Source organism: Anopheles funestus, chromosome 3RL (genome assembly GCF_943734845.2).
Source record: "Anopheles funestus chromosome 3RL, idAnoFuneDA-416_04, whole genome shotgun sequence".
Lineage (NCBI taxonomy): Eukaryota > Metazoa > Arthropoda > Insecta > Diptera > Culicidae > Anopheles > Anopheles funestus.
In genome coordinates, this window is record NC_064599.1 from 74719229 (window position 1) to 74745799 (window position 26571).

Consider the following 26571-nt stretch of genomic DNA (forward strand, 5'->3'; position numbering starts at 1 on the left):
GATTTTGTATTTTCCACAGATGTTCCAGATGAATTCTCCAAATTGAGAGGAGTTTATTTATTCTTACTTTTATTCTTCGATTCTTATTCTATTTTTTCTCAACTCATTTACTCGCATTGCTTGATTTTTTTACGCAAAAACTAGTATCCCACTTTTGATTTGAATTACCCATAAACCCATAGCTAAGTGATAAGATTCAGTCAGGTGTTGAACACAGTCTGGTCTAATATTTGGCTTGTGCACTACCAGATTTATTATTTCACAAACTCAGAAAGCTTTTGATTATGACGGGGTAAAAGCAACAAATACTTTTCATCTTCTTTTGTGGAACTACAACCTCAAGAGATCTTGGCCTCCTGCTATTACTGGTTTTCCTTGTTTGACTTTATTTACCAGTAGTAGGGTAGGTAGGATTATTCCTGCGTCCGTATTTGGTCCGGATGGGATTTGATAGCCGGTCCTTTTGTACAGAAAACTCCCAACCATTACACATCGCAAGTTAAAAAAAACCATTTCCCTTGATAGATATAACATGAAATAATCAATTATGCTGCTGCAATACTACACATAATACCCATAAGCTTAAAACTTCCATCCAACGCATTATAATTGGATGTCAATCACATAAACCCCAAGCATGCATTCATTGAAACCGGTAAAAATAGTTTCCCTCTCAGCACAAGCACTGAATGAATGTCAGATTTTTTACAATAGCCATACCATCCTACAACGCTTCCCGTGATCTTTTGCACGTAAATTGACTGACGAACAATGGTACTACCTACGGCACATTTCTAATACACTGTCATTTGCACTCCCAATCCCACGTCTATGCCAACGAACACATCCGTAAGTTACAATAATTTCCATCAGCATGAGCACGTTCCGGCCGTACGGATGGAACAGTGATTTACAATGCGCTTCCATGATCTACCGGGGCAGCTTGTGCAAGTGTGTCACTCTATAAGCACTTCATTAAGTAGAGCAAGTTGACAGCCATTTTTAATGATACCATTTGTCCGGCTTCCACTGATGGGACATACTATAGTTTAGAGAACATTTGCAAAAGTATCTGCTAGTGAACTGGGAAAAAAGTGGACTCTTAGATATTATGAATGCAATTGCATAGAATTTTGTACCACTTTTTTTGTACCACATTTAGCATTTCTGGACCGACAAAAAAAACACAACTTTAAGCAGTTTAAAATCTGCATCACACGTGTATGCAATTCCTGCATGCATCTGAAGAAGATGATTCATTTAAGTATCTCTAGTGGGCTTTTATGGTCAAATGAGTCATTTAGTAATTATAAATGGTTTCCTCCTACATCTTCGCTCCCTGCTGCCAAGACGAATACCACTTTAATGAAGCACTGATGGTAAACAGCTGTTTTCGCTGTGAGTGCACTCGACTGCACTGGAAAACTGCATCGTTTAAACAAGTTTTTAGCGATTAGTAATTATGGCAAATGATTAAAGAGTAGTTCTGATGATGGCACGTGTTTTTCTAAAAATAAAATAGCATTTTTAAGATAAAGTTTTAATGCAAAATGTTGTGCAAAATATCACAAATATTGATCTCGTTGATCTCGTGAAAATGTACAACAAATATATTTATTTGATCTTGTACTCTAAGTACTACTTTAACTTATCACACCATGTGCATGTGCATTAAAAATATAATGTATAACCTTTTCCATTTTTATTAGCTTTGTTTGTTAAAAAAATATCAAGAAAAATCGTATTGCTTGCACTAACATTCCTTCACATTTTGCATTCTCGCATAGCGCGCGCATGCTACAATCAGTAAACAACGAGTGCCGAGGAAATTATAATCATAACAAATATAAAGCAATGCCGCCACTGAATGCGTACTAATGCAACTCTATTGTTGAACCTTTCCACCAAAGCACTCCCGATTCACGACTAGTAGACGCCTTAGATCCTCCAACCACTACTAGCAGTAGTGGCAGTTTGATATGTTACACCAGACACAAGAGTGCACATGCACAAAACCTTCGCGCTTTCCGCTACCAACGCGGAGGAGGAGAATAGTGGCAGAGGAAAGGGTGGAAAAATACCACAATGCAACTTTGCCGCGGCATCGGCAACTATTTATAAATATGAGAGGAAAATTGTTTTCCCAGGTTTGACCTTGCAACATCAACCTGATTCGCTTTCGGCCCAGGAATAAATAACCTGCTGTCATGCCATCCCTTCGGCATAATCTCCAGCTAACTGCTGGTATAATAACCTCCGACTCTGTCGAACGATCGATTCATTCGCTTCAGCGCGGTTCGTATCACACCGTTCGTACCGGTGAATATTCGTGGCATGGTGCGAACCAGACAGCCAAACATTGCCCGGGCACGTGGCACCATCGGTTGGAAATGATTAGTGCGCCTAAAGCTAGGCTAATCCAGCACGAACCATCGGCACACGAAAGATCGACAACCGTGGCGTTCGTTACGGTCGAAGGAACGTAGCGTTACGAATCGATGCTTCGTTTGCCGTACCGAACGGGAACTTTCCTTTTTGGTCTGGTAAGAAACTAGCCCACATTTCCCAATTATCTCCATCAGAAGCTACGGGCCAAAAGCACAAGGATTCTAATTAGCAGTATGGAAACGAGGGTTTATTGAATGTGCTGTTAACAGGCTTTTTATGCCTCCTAAATCCTGCTTATTTCTTCCTTGAATGATAGACGCTGCAACAAATTAATGTATTGATCATGAAAAAGAGACCATATAAAATCTGCTCTTATTGAAACATTTTGAAAATTTCATTAAAAGCTTTAATCAGAAATACATGTCTAGTAATTATAAAATAGTTGCATAAAGATATTAAACCTGACCGTCGCAATGAAGATTTAAGAAAAAAGGAACTTTTTAAATCTGTTTTTAGAACTTTGTTACCCATTCCGAGTTTTAATAATGCTTTAGATTACAAATTATTTGTCCGGTACCACTTTACTGACATGACCGATCGTAGCTTGACGAGTCTGATTCACTGCACAATATTGGAAATATTTTTTGGGGAGAGTTTTTTGTCTGCTTTCAGACAGAGTCCATGCCAGTTCTGGGACCATACATGTTGTGTACAGATATGTACATCAATGATATTTATGTCAACACCATGTGGCAAGATTCATAATACAAGTCAATGAGAACTACTAGACTATCAGCAACTCCCCAATCTTCCAAATTCTAGGATATGGGGGAGTTCTGATTAAAGGTTGATTTGCCCAGCTCAGAGTCCTCTTCAGTCCTCTATTCTACGAATGAGACATCTGGTTCTCGAAGTATTGGGGAGTAATATCTTGTAGATCTTATTTAAATATTGTAATACCTGTTTGGACTGCATTTCTAGCCTAAGAAGAAGGAATGTATTATTTGAATTGATGAGGTGCTAGATTTACTTGAGATGTGAACTCACGCCTGAAGTATTGTAGACTCCTGAGTTATCGTCAGTACTATTCGAATAGCGAATAGAAAAGAAATAGAATAAGTTCAAAACCCAAATTCTTAAACTAAGAATTCTGCCCCATTAGTTAAGACATTTCGAATTCCTGCACCTCTAGCTAAAGTATTTCAAATGTTATATTTGCTTCTAGCATGCAAAACAATCAAACTTAACACTTCAATGAGCTCCATTACGAAGATTGGTACTTGCTACCTTCATAGAAATGTAGCACACGTTACAAACATGCGGTAAACGCAATCAAAGCAAGATCCGACGATAAAAGCACTCCCGGGAAATACACTCGTTCGTACAAGAAAACTCAATTTCTTATCACATCGACAACTTTATCGAGTGCAAAAAAGATACAGCACCGCACACCCATTATCAACACATCAAACCTCTTCGTTTGGTCCGTACAGAAAACGTGCTCGTCCGCTGCTTAGATAGTGTGGGCACACAAACGCATGTATAATGTTCTGTTGTCTTTTCCGTCCTCTTTACAGGTGCTTTTCTTATACCCTTTATGATTATGCTGATTCTTGAGGGTATTCCTCTATTTCTGATCGAACTCGGCATGGGACAGCGGATGCGACTCGGTGCACTTGGCGTGTGGAACACAATCCATCCGTGGCTCGGTGGTATCGGCATCAGCTCCTGCATCGTTACGTTGTTTGTGGCGATTTATTATAATGTCATCATTACCTGGTGCTTCTACTACTTTTTCAACAGCTTTCGGGTAAGTGGCTTGAATTACTGCTTAGTGTCACACGCCGAAGTTGTGCTTACTGTGCAATATTTTGCTCTACGTAGTATCCTTTACCGTGGGCAGTCTGTCCACAACTGAACGGAACCGACGTCGAAGAGTGTGAACGGTCGTCAGAGACGGCTTACTTCTGGTATCGTACTACACTGGATGCGGCACCGAGTATAGACGAAACCGGTGGCTTCAAATGGTGGATCGTGCTCTGCCTGATGCTATCCTGGACCGTGGTGTTCTTCATCGTGATGAAGGGTATCCAGAGCTCGGGCAAAGTAGTGTACTTTACCTCTCTCTTTCCCTACATCGTCCTGACGATCTTCTTCATTCGCGGTATCACCCTCAAAGGGGCCGGAGCCGGGTTAATGCACATGTACACGCCCAAGGTGGAGAAGCTGCTCGAGCCGACGGTGTGGCTTGATGCGGCCACACAAGTCTTTTACTCGTTCGGGCTTGCGTTCGGATCGCTGATTGCGTTCGGTAGCTACAACACGCCGAAAAACAACTGCGTGCGTGATGTGCTGCTGGTGTCCGTTTGTAATGCGATCACCGCCATCTACGCCAGTGTCGTAATCTTTGCCATTCTAGGCTATAAGGCTACGCTTGGTGTCGATAGATGCATTCAAGTGTAAGTAGTGTGATGATCTCTCCGTAGATGATCTCTTAACACATGCCCAAAATTGTTTATCTTTCCATAGAAATAAGCATATTTTAGTGAAACACAATCTACTTCCTTCGATGGACGTTGATAACAGTGAGTACGAACACGCAATGGCCAGTTTGAATGATACGATGACGAAGGAGTGGGAGTTTGAAAAATGTAGCCTGGAGGATCAGTTGTCCAGTGTAAGTTTGACGTCTCTATAACGTTTAGCATAAACATCTCAATGAATATTAATTAATCTTGAATTATTCCAGGCTGCCGAAGGAACCGGGCTCGCGTTCATCGTATTCACGGAAGCTATCGTCGAACTACCCGGATCTCCTTTCTGGGCTGTGCTGTTTTTCACCATGTTACTCTCTCTAGGCTTAGGATCTCAGATCGGCATTTTGGAAGGAATGCTTTGTACCATATTTGATATTGACATTTTCAAAAGGATTCGGAAACCCTACGTTACTGGTGCGTACCATTGTCGGAAAATTTAATTTATATCGAATACATCGTAATTTACAATATTTTACAGGTGTTGTCTGCGCGTTCTGTTTCTCGGTGGGTCTCATTTTCACCACCGGCGCCGGCGAATATTGGCTTAAAATGTTCGACTCTTTTGCCGGTACGATCGGGTTGGTCGTGGTTGCGCTGATGGAAATGATTGCCGTCATATACATCTACGGACACGAAAAGTACGTTACATCCATATTCATCTATTTAATATTGAATTTTAGATTTTCTTATAACGATCTTGAATTCTGTCAGATTCACAGAAGATATTTACCAAATGACGGGCATTCGGCCGGGTCTCTACTGGCAAATGACCTGGCGGTATATTGGTCCAGCCATCATGGGTTGCATTCTGCTGTCCTCTATACTCTCGATGTTACTACGAAATCCAACGTACGGCGCATGGAATGGGGAATTGGTTAGTGTAACCTTGGTGATTGTCTGGAAAACAACGCCAAAGTAATTAACTCCAATTTCTTTCCTTTTTCTCCAGGGAATTGTCGAAAACAAATCATATCCTAATTGGGTGATGGGCATCGCACTGGCGATGATTATTGCCGGTGTGTTGCCTATGCCAGTGGTCTTCCTGCTACGACGTTTCCAGATACTGAAGGTTGATCTTGACATACACCAGGGATCGATTCGAAGAAACGAAACGACAGCCTCTACGAAGGAAATGATTGATGAAGACGACGTAAGTATTAGGCTCTGCTTATATTTATTACGCGTTTTGTCTGTTTTTTCTACTTTATCACAGTATGAATTTTATCTAGGACATTTGTATGGAGTAAGAAAACTTATTATTATTTAAGAATTTAATTTTTAATATCAACAATCATCGGCGTATAACAGAGTATAACACAAATATGTATTATTTCAATATGGAAAAAATAACAAACTTCCATAATACTGTCGGTAGCCATAAAAAAGGAAACTACTTTAAGAACATCATAGCACAAAGAGCATAGAATTATATAGAAATTTAAAAAAAATTCCTAATATAGTCATAAGCAATTGATATCGCGTAAAAAGCTTCGCTAATAATGTATTGAGTAAATTAAATATTTTAAATGTTATATTTTTATACTCGTTTTAAGGTATGCTTGAATTCATTCGTTCCTATTACGTTCGTCAATGACTCATATAAACCTGTTCTTAGATACGAACGCTACCCAAAAGAGATTACTCTTTCAGAAACTTTCGACTGTTACTTCTCCTTTCCTATACAGTACTTCTGCGTAATGTTGCAATATTTAAGTCTTTATATTATTGCTTGCATTGCAATCAAAATTAGTGCAACATATTCGTATCTCTTAAAATTTTGAGAAAACCATTCTTAAAGCTATTTCAAAATTTAATGTTTGCCTTACAATGGGAGTGAACGATCCAGCGTATTCTCATTTTCATAATTAATTACCATTTGATGGGAAAATGAACCAAAATAAACATAAACACAAACTAGTAACGAACGTTCCAGGAGCGAACGGATGTAAGCATAGCAATGGTTATAAATTTTAAAAAAGGATTTAACTAATTCCGGTTGAAACGAGAATAAGCAGTTGATAAAGTTTATAATTTAATTTAATTTTAATTAAGGAACATACAGTAAAAAATATTTTAAAATGTTAGTAGCATTTAAGAAAATTATTATTACCATTGAAATATTATTCCCCGCAGAGTACAACTATTTTTAGTATTACAAGAATTTACCTTAAGTTTCATCATTTTTCATTAATCTAACAATCACACCGCAAGTCTCGTTCTTTGTCTCTGTACCATAAAAGCCTCCCATAAAATGTGTCTACTATGTACTAATTCATCGATTCATGCTAAATTCTTCTTTCTCTCCCTTTCTTCTCTTCTTTCTTGTTGTGCTCTGTCCACTGTTGGCCGATGGGAATACAAAAACACATTTGAAACACATTTGAAACACTTGAAAACCTATTGCTCATTCGATGTTCCATTGCCATTTTAATCAATGTTCTGTGTGCTTGCTTTGGTATTATATCTGTTCAAACGGAAACTGAACTAATCAACTGCGTTAATGTGCCACCGTTAATTAAATCATCATTACGTAATGCAGGTCGTTAGCCCTGACTTACCACCTCCGCAATCGCTGGCGGCTACACGTTTCACGATCGGTGATTTTGATGTAAGTTTAACCGTATTTTACACGCTTTCACACTCCATTCATCATCATCTTAATTCTCGTGTAGAATGGACCACATTGTCCTTTTTATCTTAAAATAATTCATCTACTTAACAAAAACTGAAAAAACATTTTAGTACGATGGCTGTAATTTTATTGATGTTTCATAAGACGTACAATCATATTTCGATCATAAATCATATTAATGTTTTCTTACATTAAACGAATAAAAGAAACAGTGTTAATATTTATGTTCAAATAATTAGATAATTCAAATAATTCAAATTGAAATACATTATCAATCATGTTGTATTTTTTCAAAAATAAAATCTATCATGATATTAAAACTTTAAATTTTTTAAAAATCTTTTTGAGCATTTTCTTTTCTTTTTCATTTTAAAATGACAGCATAATAATTATTAACACTGATCCATTTCACACAGCCATTGCTTGCTCTAACTTCATCCCATCATTGCGTACTATTCATGAATACTAACTTGATGTATCCTACTCCATTTTCCCCATTTTTCTTCCAAAAAACTCTTTCTTCTCTTTCTTCTCTCCGTTCTCTTCATCGTAGATACGCTCATAAATTCCCAAGAACAAAACAAAAGAAAACCTTAAACACAACCTCCAAGTGATAAATGTAGCATACATTATACTAAAACCAAGCAAATACATGTGTCCCGTTCATCGCATTTTGCGATACAAAAAATCGGTGCAATGCAAACCCGGCATCACCGGCACCTCATACACAAAACATCGTCATCCGTTGTAGTGCTGTGCTCTCATGTTGATTGCTTCACTAGGAAATAGGTATGCTAGAAATAAAAAAAAACGCCTCTCAAAAACAAAACACCCCGATCAAGTCTGATGCTCGATTAGTAGCGAGTTTGCCGATCGAAGCGAAACGCATGCGCATCACCAGAAAATATCTACCACCGATTGGTATTACCATCATCATCATATCTGTCTGCGAAAGTGCCATTTCCTATTCCTGAAAACTTCGAAAAGCAAGTGAAATAAAAAAAACACTCCAAACGACTATCAACACTAACTCCACAACGACAAATCTCAGGTCTTGTGATAATGTCAAACTTTAAACTTGTGCACCACTATTTCTGAAATTGCAGCACCCTTAAACTGTTCATCTTGAGTATCTCTCTTCCATCATCGTTAAAGTTTGTTTGTTTTAACTGTTTCGCAATCATTTAAGTGTCGTATGTAGAATTGCTTTTTGTCATTTCTTCATCGAACGCCTCATTATACGATCACTAGCTGTTTCGAGAGCGACTGCAGTTCCGTTTTGCCGGAACTCTAGTGTCAGTAGGTAGTAGTGCATCCCATGTTTAGCGATTGTGTAGTGTCTACTCGCTCGCGTCAAAGTGACATTGACATGGAGTTTATTACTTGAAAGTTATAGACGAAAACCGATGATGCTAGCAAACGCGGTAAAACGTCACCGGGAAAAACCGGAAGAACCAGCTCCGGTAGTGTTAGTTACGGCAATGGCAGTTCAAACATCACCAACACCTCCACCAGCGGTACCGGTAGCAGCGGTAATAATGCAACACTCGTCACCACCACCATCACCAGTACCGGCACCAGGAAGTCCATCATGAAGCAGTAGATCTACGTACATGATCCTCAACCACGTGTGTCACCCATTGGTTCTGGAACCAATCGGCAGTATGTGTTTATGCACAAGGAATACACCAATTGAGCACACAAACGCAAACGCACAGAAACATACGCACTAGAGGTGGTGAAGAGAACTTTAGCGCAACTACAAAATGGCGAATATGAATACTTCAAAATGGCGCTGCCGCGGGTGGACAAATTATGGCAACATTTGGTAGCTGCAGCCGAACGTTTTTCACCAACAGTCATCGAAAGGCGAACATCTCTGTGTATAAAACGCTAGCGTTGTTATTATTAGTGTCAGTTACCAAATAGAAGAAAAGAAAACCGTCTTACGGTGCGCAAACGCTAAGCCAAACATAACAAAAAAATTCTATTCCAACCAACCGCAAACAAAAACACACACACATTGGAAGAACACGATAAAAAGCTCTTAGAGTCTGTTGTTGATGTTGATACCGTATTTAAAAGCTACCTACGCCACGTAATGCTCGATAGATTTAAATTTGACCGAATAATGCAACAGCGAAGCGGCAGTACTGCTCCACTTGGTTGTCGTGTGCCGAAAATCACACACCCACATTTACGTACCTAGGAACCGTCATATTATTCAAACGCACTTGTACGACTAACATAAACGAATGGAAAACATAAAACACAGATAAAAGCATAAATAAGCCATCCATTGCCGAATCTATCAATACAATGACAATATGGTAATTATAAGTGAGAATTAGACAAACAGATTATTTTATTATCTTCTCTATCTATGTAGGAAATTAGAAGAGTTTTATGTACCTTTATGCAACCGCACTCGAACTGCCTATGATTACGTTTAGTTCTGTTAAAGTATTTCCATAAATTTTGAAGGAAAAGCTCGTTTTTAGTTTTAAGAATATCGAACGCATTTATTTTTAACTTAAAAGCTTAAAAATAATATCAAAACAATAACGAACCCCGCATGAGATTATATTAAAGTTTCCTTAGAGAAAGTTTAATTTAAGCACTAATTTTAAATTGTTGCATGGTCAAATTTAAAAGGCAAATAAGTAATTTTTCCACATTTATTTGTTTGTAGCTGGTTATATGCAATTAAATTAATTAGAATTTTCTGCAGATTATTTACACTTCAATTAAGTCATATTTTTAAAACTTTTCCCTGTAATTGCTGTTAAAGATGTTTATTTTTCTTTTATTTCTCCACTGATGTTGTGCTTTTGAGAATGATGTATAATTTTTCCTATCTCTTCTTCTAGGTGTATGTTTGTGTTTTGTTTCAGTTTAGTTTAAAAAAAAATACTTGTCCAAGCCATAAATATTATTAATTCTTTTTTTTATTATTTATTTGTTCAATTTTCAAAAAAACAGGACGAAGATGATGATGATGACGATTTTAGTGGACCGGCACTAGGCGGACCGGTCAATGTTCGGAGCGATTCGGACGACGAAGACGAACCACCGACGATGGGTAAAATGTTGGCGAAAAAGGCCGGTAGCACGATGTCGTCGCCGCACAGTAAACCGCAACAGCTGCAGTTCAAAAACCAGCATCATCTTACACCCGACGTACTGAGCCCCGGTTCCCGGAAGAAACCGTTCCGTATGGAGGTGGTCGATTTCTAATCGTTCGGCAAAATATGATGGCCACCCGGCCAACAATATACGCTCAACAACGACCTGATTGGTGGTGTGGTAGTATGGAAGCTTTTATCAATCTTTGTTTTTAGTATACTCCGGTTACCCAATCCTGTTCCTTCGCGAGTGGAGTGTGATTATGCGCACGTGGGCTTGTGTGTGTGTGGCATCGACTTAGTCCTTCGTTAGTCTCCCTCACACGGAGCACCATTCAATAGTGATGATGTATGACAGATGACAGCACAGCTGCAACGTGGAATGGATAACATTGTTACTTGTAAATATCATGTATAATAAGCAGAAGATGCTGAAAATCAAGCTATTTGTAATAGGTTAATTAGGATCCAGGACATCTAAGGTCAAACTTAATCGAACGCCTGCGTTACTATGGGGGAAAACCCTTGGAACCGGTTTTAAAACCTTCTTCCTCTCGAACACACATGGTACAATGTGTGTGTGGTGAGCTTTATTTGACTGGAAGGGGATGCACGAAATTTGAATTTTGTTGGGAGAAAGAAGCTGTCCCAATTTGCCACTAAAAATGGAGTGCCATGTAATGGGAAATGCAGTATTCTTTGGATTTTGCTAGTTACCTTGTGTGTATTTTCCTGTTGTACAAATTGTACTGTTTTCCTCGAAAATGACTAAACACACACGCACCACGGTAGGTGGCGTTTTTTTCCCTGTAGACAGCAAAAAGAAGAAAAGAAGAAGAAAGAATTTAAAAATAAAACCAAAAAAAGACGACAAAAAGAAATAAAAGAGAGTGAAAGAAAACCTTATTGAAAGGAATTTAAAAATTGGAAAAAACATGAAAAAGTATAACACATTTTGGAAGAAAATGCAGCCAATTTCATTAAACCGAAGCCAGCGTTACATCGTAAACCGTCTGTACGTTACGTTTCTTAGTTTCAATACCTCGCTCCGGTGGCAAAAGTTTTGCACCACAACACCGTCGTGCGCTCGTACAATAATCGTAGCATTAGGTGCAAAGTTAAAAATTGTTTCACTGCAACCAAAAAAAAACGACCCCAAAAATATTTATATCTGTGCTTTAGTTTAGACAGTTGCGCGGTTACTATAGTTTGCCATAATACAGTTACAAACCAAAAAGAGCAACCACTCTCGAGCGAACACCATTATAGCGCAGTGCTCAGCAGACTAGACTAATGTTAAGTGAAACAAATAATTACTACTTAAGTGCATGTGAAGTGTGTAAGATATTACGATACGTTCTCAACCAAAGTGTGCAGTGGTGGAAAGCTCTTGTAAGACATTTTGACAAACCATGAAAAGGGTTGCAAAAGGATTGACAAAAAAAAAGAAATGAAACAAATTACTTTTATTTTTTGTAATAAAAAAAATGCGTTTCATTAAGAATAGTAGCAAAACAAATCAAGAATTCCTTTTTTTTGTTTCTTCAAGGACAAAGTTAAGTCTGTCTTTAGTTTTGTTTAATAGTATTTTTTTCGAGATGAATAAAATCGTTCGTGATAGACATTGGTACATGATGTTTCTACCAAAACAACAACTTACAAACTTTAGGGTTTTCTGCAATCTAATGCAACGTTTTGGTTTCAATGAAGCCTGCCCTCCCCAGTTTGCTCAGCAGCGCGTAAAAAAGTGATAAAACAGAATCAACTTTAAGTTTAACCGATGACACATGAAGCATGATGTGAAATTCTTCGACTGCCTGACTTTAGACCACGACTAGCAAAAACCAAAACTCAATAAGAATTAACCAGATTAACGGTACACACTCTTACAATTTCACCACCACAGTTTCATTTATCGTTCAATACATTTAGTACATACTTGAATTATGTTACTCATTTTCGTTTTCCACGACTCCCCATAGGCTAGAGAAACCATCAAATTAAAACAAAAGAACTAAACAGACCCTCAACTTAAACAAAAAACAGTTTAAAAAAAAGGTGAACACGTGGCAGACGAATCTGGATAACTGAAAGAAATATACAATAAACAATGTGATCAATCGAGTAAATTAAAAGAAAGTGAAACACGAAGTAAAACAGTAAAAAAAACACAACTACGAAGTAAGATAATCTTTTTAAGGGTTAGTTGTTAATAGTCTCGTAGCAAGAGCTGGAAGGTATAACACTATATCGAGCTGGAGGCAAATGCCAAAGCAAGGAACGTACTTAAACTTACTGGGCTTGATTGTGTAATTGCAAAACAACAACAAAAACTGGCAACAGAACGAAAATAAAATGGCGTTTACTTGAGTGATTAGAATACACGTTTGTTTGCTACACGGCAGTGGGAGAAACAAATGCCGTAAGCTGTTATACAAGCTGTTATACTTAAGAGGAAGGTGAGTTGTGTTGAGTGTAGGTAAAATTTTGCTCCAACCGTAAGCATTTCTTTCTTTTAAATTACATGTTTAAATGTCAATCCAACGTATATCATTTTTTCACATTTTTCAATAATTAAAGTCATGTTCCTTCCATCTTAGAAACATACACTAATCTTTTTATTTGTTTTTTTTTGCTTTTAGTTTTGAAATTACTATTATACGAAATACTCACCCTTCAAAGAAATAAATATCCTTTCATAATTAACTTACGTTATCAAACAGTATACCAGTAAGCAATTGTTTAACCGTGCAAAATCAGTACTAAAACGAAGCTTACCAAAAAAAAACTAAAGTATCCCAAAATCACGTACGATGACCGTGGAAAAAAGTCAATTGTTATGTATTTGTCTTTCACTCGACTCGATCATCATCACATCACGCGAAAAGATTTTGGTGGAAAATTTTTGTTTTCGTTTTAAATTCCAAACCGTACGGAAAAATTGAATGAAATAGTTTGTTATTGAAAAACACAACAAAAATTACAAACATAAGTTTTTGTTAATTTAAAAAAATAATTGAATATTTTTTCCAAAAGTGATAACCAAAACATAAAACTAATAGAACCTTGCAAAGATAATTTAATTTAAATTGTTACATTTCACTAAAAAAAATACACACATACATCTCGTTGAGCGTTTCGCTTGAGTAGAACACACTGTTACTTCAAAAAAAACATTATCCACTAGTGCAGCTGCTACTTTTGATAGAAACTTATGAGAATGAGCAAACCAACTCTTAACCACGAATAAGAAGAAAAAACACAACTTCGGTAATACTTCACACAACCATAGTGACCGAGTTGAACAAACACACACACGCATACAGTTAAAAAGGTGGATATCAAAAACGTGCAAAAAGATTCCAAACATGAGTAAAGACACCCCGAAAGGCAGAAACAGCCGTATAGAAAACAGATTACCAAATAAAAATTAGTTTGTTAAGATACAAAACTCACTGCAATTAATTTGTGTTTATTCTACTTTATTTTGATTCAATACGATTGGTAAGTAATACATTTTTTCCAAATATTTTTTGTTAAATAAAAAGGAAAAGTTCATTACGAACTTTTGGTTGAGTATAGAATGACGGAGAGACGATCCGAATGGGATTTTGTACCGGGCCTGTCGTTTAAAACTGGCACCGCTAACACATTAATATTATTTACTATAACAAACGTGCGAACATATAAAAATTCGTTATGCAACTTTTACCAACACGTAGAAATGTTTTTAGACTTCAGCAAATATTTATGAAGTACAGAATTTACTCGTGCGCTAAAATGCGCCGGTCACTGTAGATACTATTCCGAATGATTCGAAAAGAGTTGTCGATCGTTATGGCGCATATTAGACAAACGAGCAGAATTGTGCTCTTGCAATATGAATTTGTTTAAACTTACAGTAACAAATAATAGAGAAGAAAATAATTCCAATGAAAAACAGATGTTTTGTTGTTGTTAATATTTATTTCAAATTTTTCAATGCTCTTTCTAGCATTATGCGCTCTCTATCAATTTGATGAACTCTTGCAAAATAATTAAAAAATTCAGAAAAATTAAACTATTCTATCGTAGCATTACCAGGTTCAGACGACTTTGTCCACAATTTAGAAAATATCATGTTTTTAATTAATGTATTTTCCACTTCATTTCATATCTAACCTTCAGAGACTTTATCCTCTTGTGTGCCAGGGAAGTAACCCAATTGGATCATTCTATTTCTAATGCGCTACAAATAAAATCTCTACCAATAGCATAACAATGAACTGTTTTTAATGCTATTAATAATTTTTAATAAAATTCATAGCTTGCCCCTCTCCGCGTTCGCAGCCACAACGGCAAACGGAGCAGCTTAATGTATTGCGTCATTTCTAAAACATGATCGCAAGGCAGTGTCGCGTCACCGAAGCAAACAACCACCTTGCGCCGACATATCGGATCTTCCGCATGATCTTCACCTTCGAGCGCCACAACACACAGCTGACTTCGGCCAGTCTCCGTAACATCGCCGGTGTAGAGTTATGTTTAGCTCGATTAGTAAACGCGTTTCCAAACACAGCCGCGACCATTGCCACTTCGTGTGGCATCATCTTTCAATCGGGTCAAAACATACGACCGTTCGTGATTTGTGCGACTGATCGTCAACTCGATCAGTTCGTTTCTAAACTTCCCCAAGGGAGCATCGTATTTAACGCGGTTTAGTTTACCGGTTTCAGCAGCAATGGCTAAGGAGGAATCCAAGTACGGATTTAAGGATAAGGAAAAGGCCGAGGAATCGCTGGAGCTGCTCAAGAGTGAAGATCACAAGTACCAGCTGTTGACGGTGCGTGGTCTTATCGGCCGGGCGAAACGTGTGCTCACATGTGAGTGATCGGCGTGTACGCCAGGGTCATGGGGGTGATGTCATACATATTTGGTCAAAAATTGTTCAATGTGTCACGTCGTAAACCGACGCACGAGACGCACAACGTTATAGCGAATCTTGGCTAAAGTCGTTTTACTTTCTCCCACATTTAAAAGTGTGCGGACGGGTGATGTAATCGTTATTTATAGTTTTGTTTCATTTTTTTTAACGTACTGCAAAAGTGATAAATAATACGCAATCTAAACTATTCTAGACAAACACATTAGTAATCGTTATTTGCTGGGACCCTTAGAGTGAATTGAATATCTTTTTTCTTCATAGAAAGGTTTTGAAATATGATGAAATCAAATTAACAAAATCAGAGTAAAGGCGAAATGCAACGAAATATATCAATGAATAAATGGTAACATTAAATGATAAAACTTTGATTTGTTTTAGTAACAAAAGCTGAGGATAAGATCAACAACATTAAAGCTGCGATCGAGACATTTGAACGATGGCTCGAGGCAAACAGCACCTCCAGCACCAAGAATGCTAAACCGAAGGACACGGATGATAAGGTGGAAACCGTACCAGGTTTGGGCTTCAAAGATAAAGAAGCTGCTGAAAAAACGCTAAGGTAACTGATCGCATTAAGTCTGAACTTTTGTTCATGAAAATATATCATATAACTCCCGGCTCTGTTTCCAGTATACTCGAGGGTCGTGATCCCGATTATCAGAAGCTAGCAGTTAAAGGGCTAATCGGTAGTGCGAAACGCGTTATACCTGCCACCAAGAATGAGGACAAGCTGAAGTCGATCAAGCAAGCGGTTGCACTGTTCGAAGACTTTCTCGATCGATTCGATCGCGAGCAGCGAGGAAAGCAAAACATGCCTTACCTTCCGATCGATTTGATACGGCAACTACCAACACCGGCCCAGTCGGATAAGCTGGCTGTTGAATTTCTCAATTGCTACGAAACACCGGCCAAGGGCAACTACAAACATTTACGCACCAAGGCACCCGAGGCGGAAGGGTCCAAAACATGGGATATCGTACGAAACGCTAAACTGCAGGCGCTGAAACCAGACAGCAGTGTGAAGCTGTTCGATCAGGACGGTAAACCGACCGATGTGCATTTGAAGATGATACAATGGGCCTTTAGTCCGCAGGTAGAGAAGTTGAAGAGTTATGTGAGCAGTTTGGGGCGCAAAGATAAATCACCCCAATCGTCCAGTGCACGAAAACGAACACACACCTCCTCTTCTTCTTCGGAGGAAGAAAAGCCTAAAAAAGATAGTAAGAAAGATAACGGACATAAGAAGTCAAGGAAATAAACAAGTTTATTAGAAACATTCAGAGTTAAAAAAAAAACATTTATAAAACCCTTTAAAGTACCATCCTGATCAGACGGTATAACAATTTATTACACTGAACAAAAATGTGTAAAAATCGTAGCGAATTTATAGGTTTTTTTTCTATAAATTCTAGACCCTCTATAAAATTCGTCTTCGTGGTCATAATACTTAAGCTTAACATTGCACCTACTTACACATGGTACCAAAAACGTTCGTGAAAGTGTTTTGCATATTTTTAGGCGCATGCTGAAGCTAAGCGCAGGACTGGAAGCGCCAAAAGATATGCAATTATATTTTATTTTTATAGCGGAATTGTTGAGTGCATAAAATGTCCCTTCAATGGAATTTCGCACGCTAGTATCCGTTTAGTTTTGATAGGTTAATTTTTAAGTCGTGCTTCTTTTTCAGCCACTGTATTCAGCCATTCTGCTACCTGTACTACACCTCCACCTAACTGCCATTGAAATTGACTTGGAGCACCGTTCATTTGGACCCGTAGGTCAAAATCGATTGGCCTTCTTATGGAGGTTGCAATTTTTGATCGATATGCTGCTACACTGTGACCAGCCAGGGACCGTCTATATCATTATCGTAATTGAAAATATTTAATTCAGTGTATTAATTCCTATTCCTGGCTGATAAATTTAATCACCAGCTGTACATTTTACTACTGGACACGTTCTTGCTTCTGCGAAGTTTGTCACGGTTATTAAAATGTTTCAATACCTAATAAGAAATTGAACCATTTTTTTACGAAAGCTGAACTATTCTACATGAAGGTATCGGTAAGTGAATCGAATCCATCACATCCATTAAATAAAGCCCGTCCATATGGACTTGCCGACGTTTTGATAGCTAATCATTATCACTCATACATTATCTTAATTAATACTTCTCCATTAACGGCCATCTACTCGACGTAGCAGCTGCGAATTACATATTGCGTTTACATATGTAGCAATTGAGCTTAGACAGGCTTCAACTAATGGTACTACATGGTATCATTATGAGAGTTATGAGCATCATTTGAGGTTTTATTTATTTATTTTTAATAATTCAATTTTGTAATCTGAGGTCACGTTCTTCATCAATTCAATGAATATGCCGTACGAAATACGTCCGTCCCATTACTAACCTATCCTAACGAGCTTGTTATTCGGGAATAAATGGAATCTCGCACCAGTCACGGTAGCTATAAAATTGATAAGAACTAGACCAATATATAGATTTACATTAATCTATATGAAGAAACTTCCGTACGATTTTTTTATTAATTACACGATCTTCTAACACATCATAACGAATTATTGTATACTCAAATCGAATTATCAAATCTATACTTGTCAGTATAACAGATATTTTTATTTATATAGAACGGCCAAACCGAATACATTATAACTATTTGTGAGATAATCATAAAAAAATCATAAAAAGAACAATTTATCCGAGTTGTACTCGATTAGTATAACAGTTTCTTATTCCTTTTTTTCGGAACAATCTAGCAGTATTAAGACTTATTTTTATCAGTCAATCTTTGCCGATCCGGAAAGGATTTGTTACCCGGTCTCTGTCGTGTTGAACCACCATCGAGTATAACAGCATTGCAATAATCGAACTTTAAGGAATTATTTCAACATGCTGTACCTTACTTAACTTATCACTGCAATGTTTGCCGCGACTCTAAAGGTTCGAATCAATTGCGCAATGTATTTTCTACTTTCTTTCATTTCAGCTGCACTCGTCGTCATGGTTTACTGTCGATCCTCAACCATTTCATACGATCACGTGCTACTTTTCACTTTACTTTCACTGCAATTGGACATTGGTGTGTGAATTTTTGGATGGGTTAAATACATTCTGATGCCTTTCAATGACAATACTTCCACGAAACGTCTGCGATTGAATAAGTCCATTAACCTTTCTTCTGCCAAAAGATCCGCCTTAAATGTACCTTAAAATGATTTCCTCCTCTTCATTTGCTGCTTATTATGATTTCTATTATATTTTAAAACTTTTCTATTATATTTTAAATGTACTATAATCCCTTCCGTTGTAAACAAGTCGGACAGAGTTGGATATGTTTTGTTAAGCTCAAGAATCAAATTATCACTTACGCAACTTTTATAAATCCATTATAAGTTTAACAAAATTACCTATTAATTCCATCTCTGAAAAATATAGCAAAGTTTTCAGGGGACAAACTTAATTCTTCGCTTCAAAAGAGATGATCGTGCTTGTACGTTCCATGTCTCTATTTGCGGGCCGGTCTCTAATCTCGCACATCGTATATTAGACTCAGCAATAAAAAAGTTGTTTGTTTAAATCGCACTGGTTCCCAACAAGTTCTCAATGTTTAATACTAATCCATGCAATCAACACGTACAAACTTTTCCAAATCAAACCTCCGTAAACTAAACACACGATTAGCTTGTTCTACATTCGAGATGCAACTCATTAGCTTCCATGTGTTTGATTTCCGGATTTGATTGAATCAGTTTATCTGTCATAAAACAACGCGTTCAAAAGAGTTCTTAATTAGCACGAAACACGAATTTCATTCCTTTTCACACCGGATTGCATTACGATCGGTTGTTAAAATTTCACATGCAATTTTCCGATGTTTAATGCACATTTTCCTGTTCGACTGGCGTTCACGTGGCGCGCAGGTTAATTTCTAAAAACCCGCCATCGACGACATTTCGGGTGCGTCTGGAACCTTACCGATGGAGGATGATTGTCTCGAACGACTAGCCACAGTCTGTTGGCACTGTCGAATATTGTCGCTTATCTTATCATGCTTTAGGGGGAAAAAACCGAAAAAAAGAGACCAAAGATTGACCGGACGCGAGTAACATTATTCTAGTTTCTTTTTAGCATTGTAATGTGTCATAGAATGCACTTGTGGTTGTATTTAAAAATTAGCAAACAGTGCTACGCACAATATTTGCTGTTGTGTTTGTTTTGTTATATTTTTTTTATTAATTTTAAAATAAACATTTTAAAATATACCAACACCCTTAAATACTCCGATTGAGTATCAAGTACTGCATCATTAAATTATAATTCCAGCAGCTTTTTTTATCAGATTTACTACCAACTTACATCAAGTGCTTAGGAGCGCTTCTGCCTAACCGCCCCGGAATCATGTGTACGACCCATTCTCCAGCCCCCACCCCCGCGGGCCATAGTATCCGATGATTATACCGTTGATAAAAAAATGGCACTCAACGGCACTCTAAACACGCACACACACAGTCTACGAGATTCACATTTCCTACGCGACCCCATCGGCGGTGGTCCGCGCGAATCCCGAACAGATTGGGTGACAGTTTAGTGCGCTGCCCACGACGACGGCTCTCCAGGACGAACCCGAAACAGTACTGATTAGAACGTCGGCCGAGGTGGCCGCATTGCATGTGCACACGACCGGAGATGTGATAGATCCGTACCAAGCACGTGACGCGCTCTTGTTGCCTTTGCTTTTCGCGCTGTATTTAAACTGTTGTGTTTTGAAAAGTAATATCCGGTGATCGTGATTGATCGCATCCAGCCACAGGTGAACGGGAATCGTTAAAGTGTTGCAGGTTAGTGTGCAAATTTCCACCATTTCATTTGCTGCCCGTTTGGGTCTGACCGAACGAATGTTTTTAAATTGTCCAGTTAACAGTGAGCAGTGTTCTTCAACAGTGGAAAAATGTGTTAAAGCTTTTAACGTGATCAAGCATCGATACAGAAAAAATAGAAAAAAATACCTTGCTCTGTTCAGCAGCAACAAATGACGTGGATCGATGTAATGATTGCAATTAGCCTGGACCCTTGCTAAAAGAACAGTACAAACAAACGTTCTACCCAGCGTCAGGTTAAGACGAGGTTTCCGATATTGATCGTTACACTCCAAAGCGAAAGTGTTCAGCGAGCTTCCTTGAACGGTGATTCCACTTGAAAACCCTTTGCGTTCTGTGTTCTGATATTGCCTTCTTTCTTCGTCGCATCGTACGCATCGCGGCCCCACCAAGATGGGAAGTCAACCTAGCGTGATTCGTCAAAGTGGGTTTCGGTGCAGGAAAAAATATCTATAGGACGAATTTTGATAAGAAACCACCAGTTCACAGCCACTAATCTACGAACGCGCATTCCTCACGTATGCCAGTTGTGGGGTGACATAAGAGTTTGCTATTTTGAATCGACTACGAATCCATTGACGTATTCTGTTGAGTCATTTCCCGGCAAAGCTGTTTAATTTCTTCACAAAACGCCCGATCTACATATTGCGATTTTCTACTACAATTGTGCTAATACAAAGACGAATTGTCTTTCCTGTGTCGCGTGTGCACTAGTAGAACAAGAGTATCATTTGTTTGTGCCCTTTTTTGCGACAAACCGATAGAATCAATAAACCAAACCAATCGATTACCATCCACGAACGTCTACTTAGCCGTGTGCAACAGAACAATGGTCCACGATTATGATTTATGTAAACACACGGAAACATGAACCGTTAAAGTGTAACGATCGCAATTGACTGTAAAAATCACGCCCACCATCAAGCACGCACGCAAAATTATTTCTAATCACTGTACCAATGTGTAAGATTGTTCAAAGAGTTCACTAAAGTGTGAAATTTGAATCACATCACGTATTTAACCTAAACACCAGTGTGTTGTAAAAAAGTTTCAGTGACCGATCGATCCTAGTGATAAGAATGGGAAGAATTTTAAAGCTTTATCGATTAAATCAAAGTAGGTATATGGTAGTAGTACGCCACTAAGAGAGTAGTAATAGATTTTATATCGCGTTTTATCCATCATTCCTCAGCCGGTTAAATAGTACAGTAGGTTGATTCATGAGTCTTTATCACAGCCTGCCTGGGTTCAAATCTCGCCCGGAACGTGTGTTCCACTCATTTAGCAGACTGGACTTTTTCTACTTTGAGCTATGGTAATTTGACGAGGTCTCAGGTGTAAACCAAGTTGATCCAAAAACTATATTAAACGAAAACGAAACAACACGAACCTAACGCATGTTTAAAGAAAGTTCTTACATCTAATATCTCCGGAGGACCGAAAATTGATAACCGCCGGGCCGGTGTGACAAGATAGTAAGTAAACAGCCGTAATCTCTACTAGCCTGGTTGTACTATCATGTGTTTCCCCCTATTTAAACTAAACCTTGCTGCTTGGCCTATCTTTTCTACCACCAAACCAGGAAAAAAAACTTATCACATTCACAGTATGGCAGGTGAAAAAGAGAAAAAGAAAAAGGATCGTCCCTCCGCCCGATATACAAGCCAAACATCGATCGGCTAGTAACGTTTTGTAATAATCAACATTTGAGGTGTTACATATAGATAACGATAACGAGAAATCGGATTTGTATCGACGCACCGCAGGTGTGTGTGTGTGTGTGTGTGTGTGTGCGTGTGTGTGCATCAATAAAGATATGAAGGTTCTGATATGGCGTACGATACGGTTAGGAAAGGGCATAAACGATGTTACCTCAGTTAGAAACGCGGTCGTTTGTCACCTAAACTTCTCAACTGTGAGTGACAATTATTCATTTCTTCAGCTTCAACTTCAACTTGATAAAATCTTAACTTTTTTGAGTTTAAATTTAAACCCTTATCCTTCCTTTTTCATTTCAGACATTTCCCAACCCTCTATGCACGTTTTTGGACGCAATCACCATGGGTAGAACGGAACCGTTGATCGTAAAGTACAAAAACAAATGGTACGACCTGACAGACTTTGCCCACAAACATCCCGGTGGGACAAATTCACTCACCGGTCTGCACAATAAAGACATGGCGGAGCGTTTCGAACGTGCGCCGGGACATTCGCAGGCCGCCAAGTATCTGATGAAGGAATACCAGCTCAACGGTACGTCCGACACTGCCACCGAAACCAAACCGAACGGATACTCTCTAAACGGTACCAAAGCAACGGTGAACGGTACCGTCACGAATGGCTTGAAAAATGGAGTCAAACCGACGAGTAACGGATTACACGCGAATGGCAATGTAACGCACCTCACGGACGACAGCATGGAGGTACGTCATGCCTTAGTTGTAGTAAAACAAGTGTACTTTTGTCTTATCGCGCCCGTGTACAGTACACAGCGAGGGTAGGCCAATTGTTGCCGGCAGTTCAATCGTCACCATCAAACTCGTTGTTCTACTATCATATCATCATCATCATCATCATCATCATTGGGAGTCATTGTTGGCATAACCGATCGGGTTGGATGATTCACATACTGCCCCCTCAAGTTCATCTGATTCTCACACAATCCTTATCTAAGTACGTTGGACCGATAAGAACCTGTCCGCTGCATGTTGGGTTCGGCAAATGATTTCGTAATCCGCACGTCCCCATAACCGTTTCGTATGTTGTTTTTTCCCGTCCCCGGGAAACCATTTTCCCACAGTACCTGGTGGACTGGAACAAACCGATGCTGTTTCAAATACATAAAATCGGTGACAAATATGCGGAATGGGTGAACAAACCCGTGGACCGTGAGTTACGTCTGCTCGGTCCGAGCTGGCTGGAAAACATGACCAAAACCCCCTGGTGGATCGTGCCCGGCTTTTGGATACCTGCCATCTTTTACATTATCGTACAGTACGGGGCGAAAGATTTGGCCACTGGGCGAGGATGGAACGATCCGAACCAAGCGTTTGTTAGTGTGGATCTGTACCTGCATCTAGTCATCGGTGCGTTCGCCTGGACACTGCTCGAGTATTCGCTGCACCGTTGGGTGTTTCATCTCGATCCGAAGAGTAACCGATTCCTGCAGACGTTCCACTTTCTAATACATGGCCAACACCATAAGGTTCCGTTCGATCCGTACCGGTTAGTGTTTCCGGTACCGCCTGCCATACTGCTGACGACCATCTTCTATCAACCGGTGTACTATGCGTTCCCATACCCTAGGCTTACACTCGCGGGCGGATTGATAGGTAGGCGCTAGGCGAGACGAGTGCTGAAACGAGTGAGAGGAAATTTTAATCATTTCTTTTATCATATCTTTTTACAGGTTATCTTATATACGATATGATACATTACTATCTTCACTATGGTAGCCCATCCGGAGGACATCTGTATCACATGAAGCGATATCATTATTCCCATCACTTTGTCCATCACGATCAAGGTACGACGATACAATTCTTTCCTTTAAATAATTTTAAAGAAATTTTACAGGAAAACTATACTTTTCAGTCTATAATGTTTTATCAAATATGTTTTACATTTTGTCAAACAATCGGCTTAACCTAACTTCGAAACAGTACAATACTACAACATGAGTAACAACTCGTTTCCTTCTTCTGCTCCTTTCCAATTTCTCCCAAGGTTACGGTATTAGCAGCGACATCTGGGATAAACTATTCGGGACGCGCATTATACTAAGAAAGCTTAAGTATCTTTTAAAGTGGTAAAGCAGTGCAACAGCAGAGGAAGAAAAATAAATCCTGCATTCCGGTATATTCCGGTCTATGTCATCCCCGGGGGATGGGATTGTGCACTAAATTGGGCTGTAATTTTTAATAATAAAACTAAGCAACTTTAAGGAAGAGATAAAAGTTTGCATTTACTTAACTTACAGTATTGTTTTTTTTGTTTTAGTTTTATTTTTTTTTTAATTTACCCGATTCGATTGTTGCTTACAGATCTAGATTGCATTTTTTAAGTACGATTTAAGACGATTCTCACAGAGTAAAATAAAATAATTGCAGCTACAGGAAAGCTTTCCCATTACCGGGAGAGTAAAAGCAAGATGGAAATAATACCATAAATAAAATATTACACTAACTTTCGCGTAAAATAATTGCAGGGATTTTTGCCACATCCTCTTATCACCATCTGCTATTATAGCACGGTGTATAGGTGTGCTATAAAAGACTGCAACAAATACTTGTACTGCGGAAAACTGTTTGCAGTACGATCGAGCGGAACAGCTTGCATGATATGCATACGATCCGAGAGCGGGGAACTGTTCGATTGTGTTTAGATTTTCCTCGACTTTTTGGTTTCACTATGCTCAACAGCCAATTAGCAGGGTAAGTATATCGGTATTACTATCCACTAACAACATAAATAAAGCTCTGTCCGCGCACCGTCAAATGCGGCCGCACACTAGCTATTATCCACTTTGGACGTTTTTTGCGTAAGCTGTCTGAGCTGAGGAAAGGAGCTTTTGGTTTGGGTCGGATATAGACGGATGGCGAGCTGTATGAACGGTTCGTACAGCGATGCCCGTTCCATCGCATTGACCGTGTAATGTTTGATGCGTTCCCGTGCGCACCAGTTGTTGGCGCGATTGAGATTGGATTCAATTAGATCGTTGTTGCTGATTTGTGGACTGTTGTTTGCACCATTGCTCTGGTGATGATTTCCGTTCGGTGAGTGCAGCAGTGTACCACCACCTGTCGAGGGGGCGGCGTTAATCGGTGCTCCACTTGTCAAGCGCCCTTGACGAGAATGCATATTTGCTATCACAATAATTATCATCTACAACGAGGAAAGCAAAATTAGTAAATCTATAACTCAGCATAAACAGCAAACTGTGAACCAGTACCTCTTTCTTTTCCTTGTACTTATCGATATCACTTTTAATTCCGGCCAGCATGTCCAGGCTGGCAGGATCGCTCGGATCGTACACTAGTATAAACGCATCCGAAAAGAGCAGATAGTGCCGGGGCAGTTGGACGTTTCCCTGCAACCCAGCAGTATCGTAAATGCGCAGCATATCTCTACTTCCCTTCCCAGTATCTACGCTGGCCACGTAGGTATCCTCGATCGTGCTGTGCAGCTCCTGTTCCAATGTAAGCGTAACGGTACCATGACCGTAACTTTAATTAGTAACACTGTCCGCTAAGTGATTTACCGCTAGGTGACATCGATATAACTATACGCACCGAATCGATCGTAACGTGGCCATAGATGAGTTGCTCCAGCATAGCGGTTTTTCCAACACCCTTGCCACCACATATTACCACTTTACCGATTTTTGAAATTTTCGACGTGAGCATCGTTGCTTTTAAACACACAACAGGGGAAACTGGGGATGGAAAACGACCGTGTCAGAGAATTTTGAGTTTCGGAACGGATGCTTAATTGTGCCTGCTCATAGTGCCGTCGATAGGCCTGAATGTGTGAAGCGAAAGCGCGATTATTAGGGGTGAGATCGTGTGAATCCACAGCACAAACAACGGGATTGTTTACGCTTGAAACAGGGGGCGATGACATCAAGCTGTCAAACGCAACCAACGCAGTGCGGCTGTCATCCGCTCATTCGCTTTTCAGTTGCGCAAAACGCAAACTTTTTCATATGTTAAAAAATACTTAAAATTATTGTAAAATTAAATCCAAATTTTGAAACTATTTTTCTACAACGGAAGGAAAAGCACTGATGGTTACAATATTTTACGAATTATTTGTGTTTCATATTTTTCGCAGAAGATTAATGCAATTTTTCCATCTTTCCATCTTTTATGAAGTCACATCTCATAGCATAAGTGTATCCAAACACCAGTTGATGGTGTACGACTAAATAAGAATCAAAATTAGGATAGAAAACACCAAAACAAAAGCATCACCAACGTTCGTCTAGCCCGACCATTGTGCAACTCGTAAGCACCGACACCGGAAACGACACGGTTGCGTTGCCCGGGAAAACGCACACTTACC

At 38.9% G+C, this 26571-nt stretch overlaps 4 protein-coding genes across 16 annotated transcripts in view; 3 read left to right on the forward strand and 1 right to left on the reverse strand.

The window, feature by feature from the left end:
- Window positions 1-14133, forward strand: part of LOC125766977 (sodium-dependent neutral amino acid transporter B(0)AT3) — a 28376-nt gene extending 14243 nt beyond the window's left edge. For 6 of the 12 annotated variants that reach the window (XM_049433135.1, XM_049433130.1, XM_049433131.1 and 3 more), the window contains 9 exons: window positions 3966-4198; window positions 4273-4847; window positions 4918-5065; window positions 5138-5339; window positions 5404-5563; window positions 5637-5799; window positions 5875-6075; window positions 7465-7533; window positions 8954-9580. In XM_049433135.1, the coding sequence (XP_049289092.1) occupies window positions 3966-4198; window positions 4273-4847; window positions 4918-5065; window positions 5138-5339; window positions 5404-5563; window positions 5637-5799; window positions 5875-6075; window positions 7465-7533; window positions 8954-9160 (1958 nt within the window). In that variant the 3' untranslated portion in view covers window positions 9161-9580. Of the gene's footprint in view, window positions 1-3965; window positions 4199-4272; window positions 4848-4917; window positions 5066-5137; window positions 5340-5403; window positions 5564-5636; window positions 5800-5874; window positions 6076-7464; window positions 7534-8110; window positions 9581-10539 lie in introns of those variants that run through there. The other 6 variants (XR_007418709.1, XR_007418710.1, XR_007418711.1 and 3 more) reach the window with 6 other exon arrangements.
- A 650-nt stretch (window positions 14134-14783) lies between these two features.
- On the forward strand, window positions 14784-16883 carry LOC125767071 (uncharacterized). Its single transcript, XM_049433321.1, has 3 exons — window positions 14784-15544; window positions 15985-16165; window positions 16237-16883. The coding sequence occupies exons 1-3, from the start codon at window positions 15403-15405 to the stop codon at window positions 16862-16864; spliced, it is 951 nt and encodes a 316-aa protein (XP_049289278.1). The 5' UTR covers window positions 14784-15402; the 3' UTR covers window positions 16865-16883.
- Window positions 16884-20255: 3372 nt separating this feature from the next.
- Window positions 20256-24357, forward strand: LOC125767045 (uncharacterized). Of its 2 annotated transcripts, none has more exons than XM_049433288.1 (5): window positions 20256-20469; window positions 22527-22931; window positions 23309-23840; window positions 23918-24034; window positions 24235-24357. In XM_049433288.1, exons 2-5 carry the CDS (start codon window positions 22569-22571, stop codon window positions 24318-24320), a joined length of 1098 nt encoding a protein of 365 aa, XP_049289245.1. In that variant the 5' UTR covers window positions 20256-20469; window positions 22527-22568; the 3' UTR covers window positions 24321-24357. The 2 variants fall into 2 exon arrangements, with proteins under 2 accessions (XP_049289245.1, XP_049289244.1); XM_049433287.1 differs by lacking the exon at window positions 20256-20469 and adding an exon at window positions 22310-22423.
- LOC125767083 (NF-kappa-B inhibitor-interacting Ras-like protein) lies at window positions 24093-26133 on the reverse strand. Its single transcript, XM_049433335.1, has 3 exons — window positions 25800-26133; window positions 25460-25696; window positions 24093-25392 (listed from the first exon to the last, which is right to left on the reverse strand). Exons 1-3 carry the CDS (start codon window positions 25911-25913, stop codon window positions 25018-25020), a joined length of 726 nt encoding a protein of 241 aa, XP_049289292.1. The 5' UTR covers window positions 25914-26133; the 3' UTR covers window positions 24093-25017.
- Window positions 26134-26571: the final 438 nt, after the last annotated feature.

Bases quoted from the DNA above. Each gene is read 5' to 3' on its own strand.
- LOC125767071 (XM_049433321.1), top strand. From the start codon at position 15,403: ATGGCTAAGGAGGAATCCAAGTACGGATTTAAGGATAAGGAAAAGGCC. The intron at 15,545-15,984 runs GTGAGTGATCGG...GATTTGTTTTAG, and splicing joins GGCGAAACGTGTGCTCACAT to TAACAAAAGCTGAGGATAAG. The intron at 16,166-16,236 runs GTAACTGATCGC...CTCTGTTTCCAG, and splicing joins GCTGCTGAAAAAACGCTAAG to TATACTCGAGGGTCGTGATC.
- LOC125767045 (XM_049433287.1), top strand. From the start codon at position 22,325: ATGAAGGTTCTGATATGGCGTACGATACGGTTAGGAAAGGGCATAAAC. The intron at 23,841-23,917 runs GTAGGCGCTAGG...ATCTTTTTACAG, and splicing joins ACTCGCGGGCGGATTGATAG to GTTATCTTATATACGATATG. The intron at 24,035-24,234 runs GTACGACGATAC...ATTTCTCCCAAG, and splicing joins CTTTGTCCATCACGATCAAG to GTTACGGTATTAGCAGCGAC.
- LOC125767083 (XM_049433335.1), bottom strand. From the start codon at position 25,913: ATGCTCACGTCGAAAATTTCAAAAATCGGTAAAGTGGTAATATGTGGT. The intron at 25,697-25,799 runs GTGCGTATAGTT...ACATTGGAACAG, and splicing joins GCCACGTTACGATCGATTCG to GAGCTGCACAGCACGATCGA. The intron at 25,393-25,459 runs GTACTGGTTCAC...TCCTCGTTGTAG, and splicing joins AGTACAAGGAAAAGAAAGAG to ATGATAATTATTGTGATAGC.